The 20,745-nt window shown below is 36.9% G+C and overlaps 1 protein-coding gene across 1 annotated transcript in view; it reads left to right on the top strand.

Moving 5' to 3' along the window:
• Positions 1-20,745, top strand: part of USH2A (usherin) — a 369,679-nt gene that overhangs the window by 305,939 nt on the left and 42,995 nt on the right. Inside the window, exons 58-60 of the mRNA XM_058835000.1 lie at positions 3,947-4,105; positions 4,741-4,903; positions 10,798-11,152. Coding sequence (XP_058690983.1) covers positions 3,947-4,105; positions 4,741-4,903; positions 10,798-11,152 — 677 coding nt within the window. The remainder of the gene's footprint in view (positions 1-3,946; positions 4,106-4,740; positions 4,904-10,797; positions 11,153-20,745) is intronic.

Below are 20,745 nucleotides of genomic sequence, written 5' to 3'. Positions count from 1 at the left end.
AACACTCTATCCACCTCTAGGTTTGCTTATCAGTTAGAATGACAGTTGAGTAAAGTCTGGATTCTTACTTTGTTGTTCTTGAGATCAAACATGGTATTTGAATACCACATATTTGTCACAGCTTCCCCAACTAACCTGGTTTCTTGTGGACTAGCAAAAGGGACTTCTGATAAGCTGATGTCACATTCCCTTATATTTTGGTTTTTTGAGTAAATTATTGTTTCCTCTACCTCACTGTAGGACAAGCTTTTCAAGCTCAATATCTGAAGTTCTGTATCTTGGAAACAGTCAGCATCTCCAGCTGTTACTGTTTTCAGAGTCTTGGTGGGAATACTTGATGCAACCAGATTGAGACATCTGGATATTTGAAGCACAATGTAAATAGTTAATCTCAGGAAGCCAAATAGATTGTTTTGTTTTGTGAATTTAAATCTTAAAATATAACTTTAAAAGACATGATGTTCCTGTTTCAGTACTTGTTTCCTATACATAAAAAAGTTTAACTCTCTTCAACTCTAATTTTGCTTTAATTGTGATTGGATTTCACATCATAGTAAACAATTTTTCAGCAATTAACTTCAAAGATTTTGAGTGACCAGTCTGTAAGTCTGTGGCTTTTTACCCCCAATCTTAAGCATCTTGTGCTGCAAATTCTATTTTTGACCTAGCCTAGTTTTGAAGTACACAGAGCCGTCAAACCTAATTTGCAGAGTTTTGCACAGAATTGTCCATTAAGTGTTATCCAAATATACCCACAGAAAACCAGGATTTCATTTGATTGATTTGTCCCATTGCAAAATGTGCACCTGCTGTGAAATGAAGTCACAGAGGAAAAAAAAGGGGAATAATTTAACTTTTTTATTTGTAAAGATAATCAGGGTTTTTCTGATTACATCTTAACTTCATAAATGTTAAATAACCTATCAGCATCTAGTTGTTGTAAATTATGAAAAAGAGTATTGCAGGGAATATTAACCAACTAAATCCTTGTTCTTTACTGAACATGAAAATGTGTTATGGCAGGTTGTCATTGTGCTCATGGTAACTTTGACACCAAATAACAAAACTGCCATTTGCATTTAGGGTAAATTGGCTCACTTGTGCTTTTACGGTTCCTTTTATTCTGACATGAATTTATGAACTCTGGAACTAACCAAGTCGTGTGGTTTCCCAGATGACTTTAACAAATATGCCCATTTCATTTCCTTCAGTCATCAGAGCACACAAGGTAGTGGTTTCAGACTGGCTGCAGATGCTGAAGGCTGTTCTGAAAGAAAGGGTTTTTTTTACAAGTTTATGTGTTGTAAAAGTATATATTATAATTTTTCAGATTAGGAAATGATCCTTTCATCTTTGCAGTCAATGAATTTGATCAAAGTGTAGAAGGATTCCATTGGACATTGAAATTTTTCAGGATGCTTATGTGATTTTATTTACAATTTCATTTTCACTTCCTGAGAGGATTTTTTCTCCTGAGCATATTTATTATTGATATCATTCCTAATATAGTGCAACATTTAGCAGAATTTTAAGATTTTATGTTTCAGGTGCAAGGTGGTGTTTTTTTTAGTAATTTCTGATACGGACTGAACACTGTCCAAAGTTGTTGGATAGGTAATTTATTTTGAAATAGGTGTCCTTTGCTGCATGCTGATGGCTGGATTCAGTTGTCCTTACTTGTATTTAATCTTCTTTGGGAAATTAAGCATTCTGTATAGTTTCAATTTCAAAGGTTTCTGGTGATTTTTGCCTAGAATAAATGCACTGATCAGATGCAAAAAACTGAATTATATCATTCTCATAAAGGAATGAGTTTTTCTGGCTGAAATATCTGGTCAGTTTTAAGGACTGGAGAAGAAGGGGACCTTAACTAAGAGATTCAAAAAAAGGCTTCTATTGGTGTGCTCTGCACCATTTCAAACTCTTTCAGATATTTTGTTGTATACTTTACAGACCCTCCAATTATAGGGTGGAAATACTACTACTACTAATAATAGTAATAATAATTATTATTTATATTTAACAATATATTTTTAATTACTGGCAAAATTTTACACTGCGAACTCAAGTGCGCTCTTCTGGAGCATTTCATCTTCCATATATCAGGCAAAAAATAAATTTCTTTGATGCAAAACCAATCTTCCTCAAGATCACCTCTCAGAGGTTTGCTCAGTAACATCGTCCTTGATTTAAAAAGTGGCATTTCTGTTATTCCATTCTTAATTATTAAATCTTGGTATTTTTCTTGTAGTTTTTACACTGAAGATGGAAAATTTTAGAGGAATTGTTCCATTTTTTTTCTCCTTCTGCCTTTGCCTCTTCCAACAGTTCCTAACATCTTTGTTCTTCCTGTAAGCTGAGGATTTGAATAAGATTGAAGTCATGCCTCTACTTCAGGGCTATTTTTCAGCTTTTTAGTGTAGTGGCATTTTCTTTGTCTAGCATCAAGTCAGGCAGCAGAATGTTATTTCTTTGGGATTTTTATATTCTCTTTTTCTTATGAGAATTGTAAAAACATGATGTTTCAAAGATTTTTCTGATCTTTCAAAGTACATCAGTTGTTCATAGTACCACAACTAAACTTGAAATCTCTGATTTCTTGCAAACTTTTGGTTTTTAGATATATATATGCACATACATACTTAGCTAAAAAAAACCCTCCGTCTAACAGATGTACAACAGTGGAAAAAAAGTGCTTTTCGTAGCTTCAGGGTAATAGTATCCATGTAAATGCTTTATCAGCAAAGGACCAAAATGTAATAAGGGGAAAAAGCTGAGTTGTTTTCCAAAGTTACAAATGGAAAGATTCTCAAGGTCTGGACAAGTCTCAGAACTGCTCACAGGCATCTGATCCTTGTTGCAGTCACAAAGACATCTCAGTGACATCTAAAGTAGGTGTTGTGTTGAAAGAGAAATGTGCTTTTACTAATCAGATATATCTTGACTCATCTCAGAAAGGAACCTTGTCTAGTCTGTACTTTGTCCTTTCTTAAGGCTGTGACTGCAGAATGAAGGAAACATACTTTATACAAATTCTTCTTTGGTCATTCTCTTGGTTTTATGAAATTGCTGCTGTCCGCACAGACCAGTCTATAGTCTGTGGACAAAATTTAAAAAGGCTACATCCCATTTCCTAATAAAAAATATTGCCCAAGGAAACCAAAAATCATGCAAAACCACCAACCATTCAGCCAAAAGAGATGCCGCCTCAGAGATGCCTTGTGGAAGAGGAAAAGAGAATATCCAGGAACATCTGCCTATTGTTCTAAAGGGATGGTATATGGCTTAGCTTGTTCTTCTGAAGGAACTGAGTTTTTCAGCTTCTCAAGAAAACTAGAAAATTAAAAACTGACAGCATGGGAATAGGAATAGATGGAGTAAATGTTTGAATTCAAATATTAAAAAATGAGATTTTTTTTTTAACAAAAACTGAATGGTTTGTTTTTACATGATTTAAAATTATATGTTTCTTGGCTCAAGCTATTGTATTGCACTCTACTGGTGAAGCAGGCTAAGAACCCACACTCAGCTACTGCTGTTGGGCTAAAAAGGCATAATTTGCTGAATGGTTGCAATTCACTTGTTTGAATATGACTATTCAAACAGCAGTGCTTAGTAGCTGTTACTCCTCCAAAATACATAAAAGCTGCTTGGTTCCAAGTCAAAAGGTCGGTCTTCCTGGAAGTAGCAATTGCAAAACAGACATTGACTGAATTGAATTTTGATTCTTACCTAAGAACCATAATGTCTGTCTTCCACTTATAATCTGCAGATGGATCTGTTTCAGTTTATATTTAAATGATTGTAGTTTTCAAAAGAGGCAGCAGGGAAAACCTCCAGAGGGGGCTTACATTTAAAATTGCATGTGATGAATGGCTCTTTGAAGTTGTCCTGCACTGTTGTTAGTGTTTCAGATAATCACTGGTTCCTCTCTGTTTCACAACAGGGATATTCATTGTCAATGTGCCTTTGGAATACAACATCCTGCTAAATGCGAGCAGTCCCACTCTGCTGGTGAAGCCAGTAGGACGCGCACATTTTGCCTTTGTTGATGGCCTGGATCCCTACACTCTTTATGAGATAAGAATACAAGCATGCCAGAGTGGTAAGGCAATTTAAAACACTCATCTATGTGACTGGAAGAGATTTTCCAGGTAGATTCAACTCTGCAAAACAGATTAAATTCTTTTATATTGGAGTCAAATGTTTACCTAGTAAAAAGAAAGCCTAGCACTGAACGAAGCATTAAATATTTCTCCACGTATCATGTATGTACTTCCCCACAGATTATGAATATATCAAATGGAGGTTTAAAATATGTATTTTATGTGCCACTTTATTAAAAGCTCTTCACAAGCAGCTTAAAGATCTTTGAAAATGGATGTACAGAACCAAGTCAGTTCTGTAACTGCTCACCAACAAGAAGTGGTGATATTAAAGACAGGAGAGAAGTGTCCAAAAATTAGAAATTCTCTGACCTTGATGGATATTTTTAAAAACCTATTGAAATAAATATTTCTAAAACGACAATTTTGAACCAATTTACTCCCCACTCTCACTACTGAAAATCAGGAGTAATTCATTGGTAGAGTTGTGGTAATTTAAATGAGTATTTAACAATGAAATTATGTGAAATGAGACACCATTTCCACCAGCAACTTGTTTACTTAACATTCATTTGCTTTTAATGTATTTTTTTGTTGAAGAAAAACCTCTTCTCACAAACTTCTGTTTTTGTAGGTGGGTGTGGAGTGGGTGGTCAAACATATTCAAGAACTGCTGAAGCACCTCCCAGAGAGCTGAGCCCACCTGTTGTTAAAGCAATTGGACCTGCACTCATAGAAGTGAAATGGGCACCACCCAGGAAACCAAATGGCATCATTACTAACTACTTCATCTACAGGTAAATGCCCTTATCACCTCATTCTTAGTCCTACTTAACGATTCCCTTCTTTATTCCTTGATTTTTTGGGTGGTGAAAAAAGGTTTAGAAGTACATGAAAGAACATGTAATACTTTTCAAATGCTAAGGTAAGAAGCTGATCTATGGATGGCCATGTTGGGAATATAAACTAAAACAAGAATCATCTTCCTGAACTACAAATTATAAAATGCATGTGAAAGTATGTTTTAAAAATTCAAGGGATTAAAAAATCTTAGAAAAAATTTGTAGGATAGATAATTGTACTGTGCTTACCCAGACCACTAGGTACAAACTTCAGTCTTCTCTGACAGACATTTGAGAATTTTGTAATGGAAACAGGAGAAATTCAGCAATTCTGAGACTTGTAAAAGCAGGAAAAGGTATCTAGGTTCCTAAACCAGATCAATTTTCCAAGATAAATTATGCTCCTAAGTAAGTAATGTGGACAGTGGTTACAGTGCATCTGTTTATGTACCTTGGTGTTTGTATTCATTGCCCTGTGTAGGTTGTTGACTGATGCATTTTCACTTCCTATGAGGTGTTTCCTAAGCCCTGTGTGAGGATTTTTTCTGTACAGATAGCTGGGTTTAGGGCTGTATTAAACTAGCAGAGCACCAATCTCTGCTGTGCCTGTTGACCCTTTGTTAAAAGCTCACTGAAGCAACTTTCTTGAATGGCTTCAGAAGTCAGAGAATATAAAATTCAAGCCATATATTTGAGAGGGATTTAAACTCTGAAGTTCCTGGGTTTTCCGACTCTTAATATGTGTGGCGAACAGATGCTGGGCCAGTCCTAGCCTCCCACAAAGAGTTTGGGACTTCTTATTATATTAAAAGTGTGACTGAGAAGACCAGAAATCAAATTACCTTTTGGACTCCTCAGTGATAATTAGTATAAATTCAGTTTTGCCTTAAAGATGTTAGTGGTGTCTAAAAATTCCTGCTGTCTTGAAATACCCTTTTGTTTGCCTTTTTTTAATTGTCTGATCAAAATACCCAAGTCCCTTCCCTTCATAAAGAGGAATAAAGTGTATGTTATAGCCCAAGACATGTCTTCACTCTGTTGGTTTTGTAAATAAAGCTGATGATTACCCCTGCTATTCCATGGCAACCATAGAAAGGGAAAACAGGAAATATAATGCAGAAAGCCTGCTTCAGTGAAAAATACTGTAAATTGAATTTGACAGCATTTGATGGCATTTGATTATTCTAGTCACAGCCAAACAATGATATAAAGAGTAATATGAAACAGAATGTGTTACTGCCTAGCTGACTCAAAAGCAATAAACCTTCCTCCAATGTGACACAATCACTTCACAATCATAATTGTAGCCTGTTTGATACCTCTGAGTACAGCAGAAGGGCACTGACTGACATAGATACATTTTGTTTTTTATTTAAAGTGAAATGAAAATGGCGCACTGGGGCTCCAGATACAATCGGTATATTCACCTACATAGGCATGAATCACTTGGCAGTTATTTCAGCTGAAGTTTAAATGTGCTTAGACAACAACAATATCAAATCTTTCTCAGATAGCTGGAAAAAAATCAGAAATGGGATGTAAGCACATAGTTCTTTTTCATTTTGTAGCCACACATTTTGTAGCCTTACATTGTTATAGCAGCAATACTGCAGTATTTCTATGGGAGGTTATGGAATGTAATTTCTTCTTTAGTATGTGCCTCTTCCTTACTGCATCCCCACCAAAATAAATTCATTTAACTCAAACCTGGAATGCTTGGGCACCTAGTGTGCATCTGATCTCTGCATTAAAGTAGCAGGACTCGTGGTTTCCTCTAGCATCATAAAACTACTCCCAAGTTTGCAGCCATTTTGCTAGAAACCAAAAAATTAAAATGTTATTTTATGATCGAGGAGATCATGGGGTTTTTTTTGGTTTTTTATTCATAAAGCGGCTTTAAACATAGATCTGAGACTTTTAAAATTTTCTAGCAAGGACCACAACTTAGAAGAGCTTATGAATAAGAAAAGATCTGGTTCACGATATAATCACCTAATCTAGTTCTGTTCCCATTCATCATGACATAACATCGCTCTGCCAACCACAGAAGTTGCTGCTCTGAAAAAAATAATAATATTATGAAAATAGATTATATGTATTTGTTGCCGCATTTTAGTAAGCTATAGGTCACGTGAGCTAATGGAACTACTCTCTATTGATTAACAGGATGCACTGTGTAGGAGGCACATGAGATGGCCCTTACAGACATATTGCCTGAAAAATTAGAAGTATTTTGATTGGTAACTTCCTTAAGGGATTGTCTGAATTTTTCTGTCAAACTGTCTATGTCTTGCCCAATAAGACTGTATTATTTAGTATATATTTGTGAGATTGAAATGTACTGTTGTTAGCTGAGCAGTCCTGTTGCTGAAAATGTAGTAGAAAAATCAAGAGGCAATTTAAGACAGAAGACATGTCTCAGTGGCTGTCGTGACTTGCAGTGGAGAGGCTTCCAGACTGACTTTTTATGATTAATTCATTGCTTAACCGTATACCCTTAACCATGAGTTGTACCCAAGACAGCTTCCAAGGAACATATGTTACTGGATGGTTTAATGTAGGAATCCCTATGGATGGTCATGTCATTGAATACAAGAATTCCTGAAGGCTTTTATTTATACCTGTAATAGATCTAATATCCAATCTAAACTAGTATATTACATGCAGTAACTTCAAATTCCTTCTGTTCTTTTTTTTTTTTTTAATCAGAAATCATGTTTTAAAAAAAAATACCCCAAATCATGAAAGCTACATTAGTATAGGTTTGTTGAATACAAATGTAAGTGAGGTTTCTTTGTTTAATTAAACAATTGTGAAGCTGCAGAGGGGGAGCATTGCTAATATTGCATTGTTCCCCCACATTTGACAGCGTGATTCCCTGATTGTTTGAGTTTTACCCCAAGGCTTCTCAGTGTTCCTAAAAATAACTCTACAACTCTGGTAAGGAAAGCAGCAGGCACTGCTAAAATATGTAATTTAGTTGTATGGTGAAAGGTAAACATGTGAGGAATAATTCTGGTTTGACCCTCAAGACCTCAGGGATTCACCATCGCAGCGCACACAGGGAAGCCGAGGGGTGAGCGCTGCAGTCGGCGCTGCTGCAGCACAGCTCTGGAGTTATCTGTCACAAAGGAGATTACATCCTCCTTCTTATGTCATCTGCCTCAGATTGGCACTGGGCAGGGAGAATTTGCCCTTATAAAAATAACTATCTGAACATCTTCAAAATGAATGTAAGCAGCAAATCAGACTATGCAGATTAAGAGACAGCTTCCAGCTCTTGGAAATGTTATTCTCCTTTGCAGTTCATTGTACACAAGAAATACTTCCAGTTAAATGAGCAGCTGAATCTTAAATCTTAAAACGATTGAAATGATTACAGATTGTTCAACCACTTCTGTTCAAAGTTTATTCATACATGAAGATATTCTGGTTTTTAGCACTACAGATGGAACCATTTACCTAACCATAAGTTTCATTCATTAAATATTCAGCAGTAATAAGATCTAAATACTTAACCAGGCTACATTGTACAGCTTTGCCTGTGAATCAGCTTACAGTTGGTGGCATATTTGATCATTCAGTGTGAAAAAAACTGTTTATCACAGAGTTTAGAATATTTATAAAACATAAATTTATGTATTCATTTGAGTCCTATACTGTTTGGTCAGCAAGACACATTAAATGTGACTTTCTTACATTAAAATGTACTCTGTTGTCCCTTATTTACAGAGATTTTTTTAGACGTGTTTTTGGTACACAGAGAAACAACTATATTTTTAGGTGCAGAAGAAAGACATAGTAATGATTCACCTTTCAAAATTATACGTCTTGCATTACATCAATGAACAGCATCCGAGGGAAAGTTCTGCAGGAGGCTTAAATTGCCATTAAAATAGAGCACGGGCAATTGTATTAAAAATCGTTGCCAGAATTTTGGAGACAATGGGAAATTTTGGACCTTGACTTTTATAGAGAGACTGAGAATTTGTAGGGAATCTTTCCCACTTCTTCTATCTGCCAGTCTTTGCCTGCTTCAGCCAACAAACCTTCAGTATCAACATACCTTACAATTTGCCTATTTCACTATGATAGAGATATTGTACCTCAAAACTCTTCTTTAAAAAAAAAATCACACTTTAACCCTTGTAAACTAAACAGTGTCCATATAATCTGCTTATCTTAAAATTTAGCAAAACTCATTTAGTTTTGTATGAGAAAATGTCTTCATTCCTGCCTTATATATGCATATACACAAAGGATGAATAAACAGCTGTGTACACACTTGCATTCATTATGTTCTTCATATTTGCATGTTAATGCCTGGAAATATATTATTACAAGCAGCTAAAATTATCAGCTTCAAAAAATCAATGCTTTTTTATTTTTGTATTAATTCATGGTTTGACCTAACAAGATAAAATCCATTCTTTGAAACACAGATTTTCTCTTGCCAAAGAAATGTTCTTCAGCTTCTGTGTGTGTGTTTAGTCATGATGACACCCAGTAGCCAGACAAACCAATTTTACTTCTGCAAATTTGCCCTACTTGCAATAAAAGTGGCAGATAATGTAATTTGGGTTTTTGTTGTTGGCTTGGAGGGTGAAAATGCTTTTATGTTCTGCAAAAGCCAAGGTTCCTGCGAAGAGTAGGGGAAATACTTAAATTCATGTGCAGTACAGCCCAGCCATCACTGAGATTTATCACAGTGTTTAAATGTAACCAACTTAATTTCACACAAACATTTTTATGCCAAGTTGAAAGAATTGATTTGATAACTCTGTTTTGAAGATGAGTACTCAGCTTATTAAAACTGTTGTAAATTATATAGAAGAAGGGGCTGTATTACAAAGGGACTGAGGATCATTTGTAATCTCTGGTACTCAGAATACCACTGTTCCAAGGCAAGCATATCTCCAATAGCAATGCTATATATACATACGTACATATATATACACATAAGTGTTTATGTATACATATATATATATATATGCATATATGTACATATGTGCAAAAAGAAAAACCCATTGGGCCAAAAACCAATAAAGTGAATTCTCTTCATATAGCTTGGGTTTGCGTTTTTAAACAAAAACAGTGTTTGAAATAATATGTTGTTTATTACAGAAAACACTATGTGTGATATTTTAATGAGTTTGGTGGTGGAGCTGCAAATTCAGCTAAGTTCATGCACAAGGGATTACTTATTCAATTCACAAGAAAAAATGGGGTATTTAGTGTGAGCAAATCAGATTTTGAAAGTGCACAGCTTTAGTTTTGAGGGCATGATAGAATATTTATCCCTTATTTACTAGGTAACCTTTTTCTCCAGTAAACTGTTTACAAGTTTTCCATAAATGAGGGATTCTGAGGTGAGTACCTCTGTAAACAGATTGATTTTCAGAAATGCTGAAAACTTGCACCCATATTGCAATTCAAGTCATTGCTCAGCAACTACAGATAGATTTAAAATTTCATGCTCTAAGTTCTGAAAGTCTCATTTGTGGTGTGATCTATCCTAGGAGTACAACATGCTGTTGTGTTGCTACTCTGCTGCCTTGGACTGTGACAGCACGCTTGTTTGCCATGTTTTATAGTATTCTTCTAGATAAAGGAGAATAATTGATTACCTCAAAACTCTCTTCTTCCCTACTCAGCACCTAAGAAAAGTTCAGGGAAATGCTTTTAAGATGCAAAGATAGATAGTCAGTTCCTTGTGTGTGTGTAAGGTACAGAAATAATTTCTGTATTTTTCTGAGATACAAGTTGAACTTGGAACTTTAAGATCAATTACTATGGAACTGCTAAAGCTATTTTCTATTTTAAACACACTGCTTTTGATTTAATTCCAGACGTCCTGTAGGCAGTCAAGAAGAGCTGCTTTTGTTCATCTGGACTGAAGGAGCTTTGGAATTCATTGATGCATCCGATGCTCTCCAGCCTTTCACTCTCTATGAGTACCGTGCCAGATGTCAGAATTCCGTGGGGTCTGTGGACAGCCTGTGGGCTTCAACCCAGACTCTGGAGGCTTCCCCTTGGGGCATGGGAGCCCCTTGGGCACAAGCCACAAGCGCTTACTCGGTGCGGTTGAACTGGACCCAGCCGGTCTCCCCCAATGGTGTCATATCTCTGTACCGAGTGGTCTATCAAGAAAAACACAGTGACCCGACATTTAGCACCCCAGCTGTCACAGCATTCACTGTAATGGTAAGAACTGGACCACAAAACCAGTTTTAAGATGTTTTTACTCTGCTTTGATCTCTGTTGCATATTAAAATCTCCCTTAATACTGGTTAGAAAAGTGGGGTTTCCAATTACCTGTTGTTTTGTTGGTTTAAGTTTTGTGTTTGGCCCAATGCAGACTGAAACATTTCATGTTAATATTGGATTTCTGGCAGAGGCAAGTAGATTACTCAAAAGCATGGATGTGTCTTGTCTGGAGGAATTAAACACATGCATTTGCCAGCTTTGCTCTGAAAATATGTTCCTGAAATTTTTGTCCGACTGACAAAATAGTTTCACAGGATCTGCACAAAGAACAGCAATATTACTCCTCCTTCTATAGAATTCTGTTTTTTATTTCAGTTGGAATAATAAAGTGAATGAATTAATTAGTAATTACATAGTTCATATATGCAACCAATTTGCATGTTCAACTCATAATTCATCAGTAATAAAAGCAGTTCCACTTCTATTTCCAACTCACATACTTATATTAGAATGTTACTTTGCACTGCTGATCTGTCTTTCTCTTCCCTTTCTTTTCCTGTTTCTATTCAGTATGTGAAGGGAAAGATTTTGGAAAGGGCATTGTTTTGTGACCAACAACATTGTGTTAACAGTGGCAGAAATGGTTGTGTTTTGTGCATTTACCACTGCTCCTCCCCCCTATATATTCTAGTCTTTCTATAGCAAGACAGCTTATAGAGAGTTGGACAGAACTGTGGTATATTAGGACAGCTGGTGTACTTGGTTGTCTTCTGAAAATAAATTTTAAAAGTTTAAGGGGATTGTAATAAACTTTGATTTCCTCAGCAGCGTCATGTCAAGTTCATAAACCTAGAATTTTCCCTAAATTATCTTTGTAGTCCATGTTAGTATTGACTAACACCAGAAATCCCCTGAATTCTTTATTCTCCCAATTTTGAAGTATGTGGTTGACAATTCAAGTAGGATCCAAAAAAGCTTTCCCTGGAATACCCTGTAGTAACCTTTGAGTAACTTCCTCAGACAAATCTCTACCTGACACGGTAGAAATTTCCAGCTTTGTAATCTTACATACCCTTGATCATAGGGTTTCAGAGCAGTTTTGTGTCTAGCTTCCTAACTGGATTAAGTTTGAAATATATTTTTTTCTGAAAAGGAGAACAGATCCTGAACTGAGTCATAGAAATAATATACAGTTTTGCCTTCTGAAGTAGTTGCATTCACATTGCACAATGTGCCAGGCTTAAAAAAAGTAGATTGGGATTATAAAGTTCAGTGGCATTTTGGTACTTAGCTCCCTTACCTTATTTTAAGAAAAATTACCATCATAATTGTGATGTGCACCTAAGATTTTAACACTAGTGAGAAAACAAGGCTTCTCCTACTACTCTGCTTCAGCAGCATGCAATGTTTTGCTGGGCATCAGAGCTGACCTGGTTGGTCATGCATTGCAATGTCTTCTAAGCATGCCAACAACAACAGAAAATGTCCAAGATGGTTGTACTGTGGGCAATAAAACCTACCAAAATGGTATTTTAAATAATGTTGCTACAGTGTGTTTCTTTAACAGCATCAGTTAAAAGCCTTTTAGATTAACAAGCTATTATTTACTGAATTAGTATTTTCCTGGCTCCAAAATCTTTTATTTTCCCCAAACACAATCCTGAATCAAAATGACATTCTGGCAGCATATGTATAGCTGTTCTACTAGTATTGCAGCAAAGCTGGTTTGCATGATTTTTCTACTGTCCTTTGTCTTGAACATGGGTCAATTATGGTATTTGCTACCCATTTTTATTTAAAATATTATACTACCCTTTGGGGGAAAATATTTTTGCACATCCTCCATCTCCCCCATCAGCTGCACTCACTTTAAGCTGTTGCAGCTGCATTAACTGAGTAAAATTGTTGCTGATTTATAACAAGGGTCTGAGATTTGAATCCTACCTCTTCTGAATATAGCAGAACAACTAAAGTTTTGAATCAAAGATATTGACATAAAGTGCATGGAGTCCTGTTATCAAAGATATCTGCAGGAGGTTAGGTCAATTATCCCAGCAGGCAAAAACCTGGACATCAACTATCAAAGTTATAAATGCTTAAAAATAGAATTTTATCATGAAATTGCTGATATACCCTTAACTTTAACTTTGTGAATGAGATACTTTAATTAAAATGTAATTTTATTGGAGGAACTAGTATTCCAATGATTAAACTTCTGCCCCTTTAAAATATAGCCTTCATGGGTACTAGGCTAAATCATTTAATCTCCTAAAGCATCTCTATTGGAGCTCCCTCGTGGGATATGCCATTAGTCATTCTCTCTCACAAGCTTCCATGTTACAAGTAAGACTTAAAGTATTAAGAAAGCAATGAGTTTGGTCCTTTACTTAATCTGTTAGACTCCATTCTTATCCCATTAGATTATTCCAGGAAAAAAAGCAGTGCTAGAATCACGGTGGCTGATCCCACCCTTGCACTTTTCAGTTGCACCCTGGTTGCCTGCTCCAGGACATAAAGCTTGACCAAAAGTTAGTGGAGAAATACAATCCTTGTGACACTGCAGGATACAAATTAAGCTTTTGCTAATGTCCCTGCAGACTGTTCGTATATGACAGATTCATTTCCATTCATTCCAGAGCTAAATGAGAAGCATCTTCTGGGTTTTAAAACAATTTAACAGACTTATCCACTATACCTTCCCCAAATTCAGCTATTTACTCCCCAATAATATGTATTTGAGTTAATATGTCAAAGGTATGGCTGGCTGGTACCTTAAGATTATCACTGACCCCTTGAAATTTTACACTGCCTGTGGAAATAAAAATGAGAACTCAGTTCTCAGAGCAAAAACTGCTACCCCTGAAATGAAAGGAGGGTGTCCTGCACTGTTAGAAACAAGTGACATACACGTGAGCCATTTTGATGCTTCACAGTTAAAGAGCAGTGTCACCCATTTCCTTAGCTTGTTTGGCCAGGAGTGTAGTGACAGATGTTAGGTGACAGCGAGTTAAACTGACATTCTGGTTTATTTGCAGAGCAAAGTCAAGTCAAGACTGGTTACAGCAGCACAAGTCTCTCCTACAGTGTCTTTGCAGTTCATTTTAACCCCTTGAAGCGGGAATCATTTTAGTGTCTTGACAGCATTAACATGAGAGAGATGTGTTTATAGAGGAATGGATTGGCAGCAGGTTCTCATTTACAGAAATCTGCATAAATCTGTCAAAGCAAGCTTCTCACTCTTGTGAACTTAGGACTTAAGCTTGTGAACACAGAACCCAGAGCTGATTTCATTATAAAGCCAATGAGTGCCTGCCAAATACCATCTAAGCATCACAGCTCTTTAACTGCTGTATTCCAAATGTTGCAGTGAGGTGGAACTGTGGGTAGGCTTGGACATTCCTTCATAGACATTTTGTGGGTGTGTAATGGCTATTTTTCCCATGACAATTACATCAAGTGTTTGGTTATTTATTGGGAGCAGGAGAATTCAAAGCCAGGAAGATGAATAAAAAACCATAAAAACTATGTAGCTGTTAGAAAACACTAGAAGAAAGAAAAGCATCCAGAGGTGAGGGTTAAGAAGGAAAACCGCCTGCTATGCACAGTGCTCCCCAATTATTATTATTATTATGTAGAATCAAGGTCTCAGTGTGTTAAATTAACCTCAGCCAAGTGTAGATCAAAGTGCAATGTGCTTGTTAGAGGATGCAAGAGATAGGTATAAGCATTATAAGGCTTATTCCTGGGAAATCCTGCACCTGTGCACAGGTCTTCTCACAATGTGTTTTGCAATGTGAGACTCTCAGGCCAAGCTTATCCGTAAAGGGGTTTTTTTGGCATAACCATGCCAGCTTGGCCTGAAAAAAATGAACACGTCTCTTAGCTGCTATCACTGCCCCAGCAAAGCCTCTGGTTTGGATGCAGCTGTGCTAACAGTTGAGAACACATATTGGCTCCCCTTGCATTATTCAGGGAGATGGTATATAACTGCACTGGCCAAGCTTCTCTTGGCAGGTGCTGTGACAGGGAAATCTGTAGACATATTGCAGAATAGCAGTAATAAAGACTTTGGTAGGAGGATGAGGCTTTGGCTAACATGATTGTGTTGTTATAAGCAGACAGGATTTACATATCAAATAAACTGAGTCAGAAATTTAAGTATAATTGAAAGGAGTTGTTGAAAAAGTCCATATCAAAAATAATATATCAGAAATATTTTTGAGTGGCCAGTACTGCCATCTATTCATGTCTTCTGTGTAGGATTTTACAGATATCTGGAATCAGGCATCCAGAGTTAGTTTCTTTCTATTAATTACATTTAAAAATACATAATGCATTCCTGTATAGACCTTCACTCCAGTTTCCTCATATAGACCTGTGAACATTTGGCAGCATTAAAGATGAGATACCACATAGTTATTAACTTCCTTGTACAGACTATTCAGTAATGCCGTATGCAGTGCTGTACATGGCAGCTTTCTCATAGAAGTAATGAAGATTGTAACCACAAGAGTAAGAAAAAAATATGATAAGGAGAGGAACCAGTGAAACTTTTTTATACATGCCTATTGCAGATGCCTGGGAAATGGAGTACACCCTAAGAAAAGAGGATGAGTGTAAGTGGAGGAATCCCTGCACATGCCATAAATTCAGAAGATGTACTACTTAGCAATGAGTGAAAGCTGTAAATGGCAGTGGAGGGCAAAAGTTAATTAGGCTACTGTGCTGCAGTTAGGCAGTGGAAAGTGGCCACCACCAGAAACAAGATGGCTGCTCAGCAGTGCCCTAATGCAGCCAAAAGATCATCTCCTTAGCTCTGCAAGGGCTTATGGGTTAGGGGAAATCATACACAGATGACTAATTTTTTTATGGTTCACAGACGACCAAAGTGAAATTCAGCAGCTGTTCAGGACAAGTGACCACTCTAACGGCTGTAATATAACCTGCTAAATAGAGAGGGAATTGCATGAGAGCAAGAGGTTAGCTGTGATTATCGGCAGGTGAGTGCTTTATTGAAGTTGAAAGACCATTAACATTGATGGAGTAATTATTTCAACTTGAAAGTAATTACCTTGATGGGTGATAACTTCTCCAGTGTTCCCCGATTTGATTGGACCAAACAATTGTGAACTCCTGAAGCCTAGAAAAATATTACAACAATACTGCAATGTTTAAATTACTGAAACCACTGTTAGAGTATTTTAATTATGCCTAACAGTGAAAAGATTTTAATGTACAACAACTGGTGACCTCTCATGTATAGAGACATTTGCTTTCTAATTTCAATGAAATGATCCCCACCTACTACGTGTGTGCTATATGTGATGGGTTTGCAAATGAATCGTTTGACTTAAATGCAGTTTTTAAGATTCAAAGCCTTGTTAGCACAGTTTCAGGAAGGTCTTGTGCTGGAATTGCTCTAATCGTTTTATTTGCCAGGAAAGCCTGGTAATGTAAAATGCTTTCCATGTTTTAATCTCTAGACCTGTTAAGCTTACATGGGATGAATACAGGACAAGTGCTCCTTCACACTGAAGGCTGCTTAAAAAAAGTGTGTGAGGCAATCTGTGTCTCACAGATTCTGTTGTTTCCATGCTGCTGCAGAATATGCTGGATTTGGCAGTACAGCTCTGTTTAAATAAGCATTTGGATTGGCACTATGATGCCCCTCCAGAAACTGATTAAGTGCTTCAGTAAGTCCCACCTATCAAGACAGACATGTAGAATTGCCTAATTAGAGCAGAAAGGATGAAATGGATTGTTGCACAACTGTGATGATTTTAAAGTACTGTGGTAATAGAACTGGAGGGGAATGGTGAGAAAAAGAGGCTTCAGCTCTTCTATTTATACCATCCTTGCCATAAACAAGGCCACTTCACTGTCTCCTGGATGTTTCCGGCAGCCACAGAAACCTAGCTTTAGACCCTGCTGGAACTCTGCCAGGAAGGAAGGAATCCTTGTGAGTTAGGATGGAAAGGTTTGTCTGGTTTCTGTGAGGTCTTATTATCTTGTCTGGCAACCGGTGGTTTGAATTAGTGAAGGTTACAGCAAAGAAGTTGATTTCACTTCTTTTTTTCTTTCATGTTTTCTCCCTAATTCAGTGTGCTATATGAAGCTAACATAATTTTGTCTTTCAAAAAATGTTTTGACCAGATAGAAGTAAAAACACTGATACAGTTATGTGTGACCACACCTAATCAGACTCTAGATTGACTAGGCCAGAGTGCCTGGATCAATAGGTAATTTCTTCTACAAATTAATTAGTCACCTATTTGGAAAAATCTGGTGTGTTTTATCCTTGGGCTTTTCCTTGTGCAAGGTCCATTTTTCATCCATTGTGTAGTCTTTCTTTGATGAGTGAAACACATGTAGAACTAGGTCTTTTGAGAGCTATTTATAATGTCTGACTTCAGACACCTAACCTATTTAAGAGCATGAATGTCCTCTACAGACCATGAAGTGTTCAAAGCATCTAAGGCATGGACATTTACCATCCTTGGGCTGCAGTTGTTCACACAAGATTGCTTTCCTGTGGTGCACTTGTGTGCCACTACTGATAAGTGTCAGTCAAAGAAGGTAGTTGATTTTACACTGATTAATCAGCTTTCTTGACCCACACAATGGAATGATACAGTTTGACAGGTTTAAAAGATGGTCCTCTTTGGCAGAAATATGGTGGTGGGCAGCACTCTGGAAGTGGTAATCTTTACTGTGTGTGCACCTGCAGCCATAAGAGAATAGGTGATCACCTGACAAAGCCTAAAGGCTGATAACTAAAATGAGATTGCATTAATGCTCCATATGCTGTTTATCTATATATGTTTTTATATATCTTTTATATTTATGCTTTTCTCTGTGATTTTTTCTGTATTTGCATTTCAGTTGTGGGAATAAGATCAAGCTAACCAGACAGTCTAGGAAAACACCACTGACAGAATGTTTTCTAATTTGTAAAAACCAAATAAACAAAACAGAAACCCCCATAAAAGCTTCAATTTATTAAATGTGATTTGTTAGGAAGATATAATATGGGGACATTCTTTCCTTTATGCCCAGTTATGTGACCGCACTAAATCGGCTTTCAAAAGCAATGTTTTAGTTAGCTACAGATGCTTTTTCTTATATAAGTAGAAAATAAAAATGAAGAAGGAGGAGGCAGAAATTTGTTGGGTAATATGTACAGCTGTTTTTCAAATTAGATATCTGTTTAAAAATGCTTAATTGGATTTGACTAGATTTTAATTCACATTTAACCAATGTTCTTAAGTGGATGTATCAGGCAACTGCAAGATAACATTCTTTGTTGGTGAAGTCATAGGGCAGCTTCCTAAAATCCCCAGGGTCATGCCCAGCAGTTACAGATACAGGAATTCGTCAGCTGATAATTAGAAAGGCCACTCCCTAGTCCCCATCCTACCCTCCAGCCCCACTTCCCTTTGCAGATAAGGTCTTTTATTGAAGTTGGCTGAGAAGTGTTATGTCACATGCTTAGATTTCTTAGGGAGTTTTAGCAAGCAAAAGGTAATTTTAATATACAAAGAATCCTACCTTTTTTTTAAAAAAAAAAAAAAGAAAAAAAAGGCAGCAATAGCAAGCCATAGGACTCGTGGGAATTGGTAATATAACATAGAGCCTCATACCACTGGGGACTCCATTTGAATCTAATCCAGGTCTACAGTCACCAAAGTCATTCTCATCAAACAGCCGTGGGGTGTCTTATGCAAGATAAGTTTAGAATTCTCAGCTGACCTCCTGTCCTTTCTCTTTACTGCTCCCTTTTGAATCCATTCCCATCACTCAGCTTCACAGCCTCATTCAAGCTCATCTCCCCTATGCTTGTTGCAGTTTCCCATTTTCTGCCTGCCAAGTGACCTCTCTCTCTCCTCTTTTCAGACTCTACAAAAAGCCCTGGAATGCATGTATAATCTTGCCCCCTCTTTCTTTAGGGAGCAAGACCCTAATATCTGCATGGTGCTAAAAGATGAGATTATCAACAGAAAGCTCTTTGGGAGTGGGAATGGGTGTCTGTCTGTTAATTTACAGCATTATATAAATATTATTTTTTGAGACTGTAATAGCAATTATGGTGAATAGGGGCCAGATGGCCTCTGTATCTAGAAAGCAGAATGGCAGTGTATTTTTAATGGACTTAAATGTTACTTTTTGACAGGAAGCTAATATTAAATTCTGTGGTTTAGGTGCCTGTCAGGTGAGTATGGCTCTGAGTTTTGGTTTTTCTTAAAGTAATTACTAATGTCATGCCTGGATACTTTTGCCCACTAAACCCTTTTCTGTGGTGGGGTCTTTGTTGTTGCTCTGGTTCTGGGTTGGTTTTCTGTTGTTTTTTTTAAGGATGGTTATTGATCTCTTGCTGAGCTGAGATTTCAGTTTTATGCCAGATAGTTTGATTAATGGGTTGGTTTCTGCAAGTGGACTGAATGGGGATAGGAAGCACAAGCCGCTCATGCCGCCAACCCTAACTCCGTCAAGACGCATAGCTCATTATGAAACAGTTATCAAGTATACATGAAAAATTAATTGGGCTCAGTTTGATTCTGAAAAGGATCAGCTTTCTACTTGGCGGTCCCCCCAATCTTTCCAGATGTTGCACGCTAGCCCCTCGAGAAGCAGCGAAGGGAGATGTATTAATACATTGTATTGATTAGATCAAGACCCCTGACAGTTATTTGTAGAGATACCATCTGGCTGCTGTTCGAATTCCTTCACCAAAAACAGGACGTGACATGTTATTAATCTCAACTCTCTAAGTATAGACAGTTGCCTTTTCTGCTAAACCGCATTTTACCATTCTGTAGGAGATGGAGGCAGACCTGAAGGGTGCTGAAATTAAGGTTATTACACAAATTGAGCCATATGGTCCAAATATTTCAGCAAGAAAATTGCCAGGCAATAAAAATTGCTCCTGCCTTCCTAATGGTGTAAATTACAGTTTAACCATGGCTCTAATGATGTCCTTCTGCCGCGCTTAACTACTGTTACATGAAGGACATTGTTTTAAAAATATAAAAAACAAGTAAATGCCAGCAGCGTGTTTTACAATCTGTTAGTGTGTCATTAAGAACACTGTCAGAATTACATAAACATAATGGCAGGCAACCTAGCATACAAAAGAATGAGTATGGAAATAGAAAGTGTCTTGAAAACTCCTTTAGCTTTGTCAAGAGCTCTTTCCCTTCTGGAACTTTTCCAGTATGGGAAAATGTGGCTGCTTATTTATTCCAGTTCTCACACAGGCTCTGATGGAGACTTTAGAAATAGAAAAAAAACCCCTGAATATTCCAATGCATTTTGAACAGGTGACAATGGAGGGGTATAAATTTACTATCACATTATACTGTAGCTGTATATGAAGTTAACTGGGTATGAAAAAGAAATCTAAAATGTGACTCTTTTCAAAGTATAGTGTTCTTTTTATTCTTTTGGATCGTAATGGGACTTTCTGTTGTTTTTCAGATTATTGGGAGAATTGTTGTGTGTTGAAATGATTTCAAAGCTCAAAAGCTCAGTGAGATTTTACTAACAGAGTTGGCATTCTTAAAAATTAGTTTATTAAAAATAGCTGAAAAGCA

The sequence above is a fragment of the Poecile atricapillus genome, chromosome 3, assembly GCF_030490865.1.
Source record: "Poecile atricapillus isolate bPoeAtr1 chromosome 3, bPoeAtr1.hap1, whole genome shotgun sequence".
NCBI classification, from domain to species: Eukaryota; Metazoa; Chordata; class Aves; order Passeriformes; family Paridae; genus Poecile; species Poecile atricapillus.
This window is presented reverse-complemented; position numbering and strand designations above follow the sequence as displayed.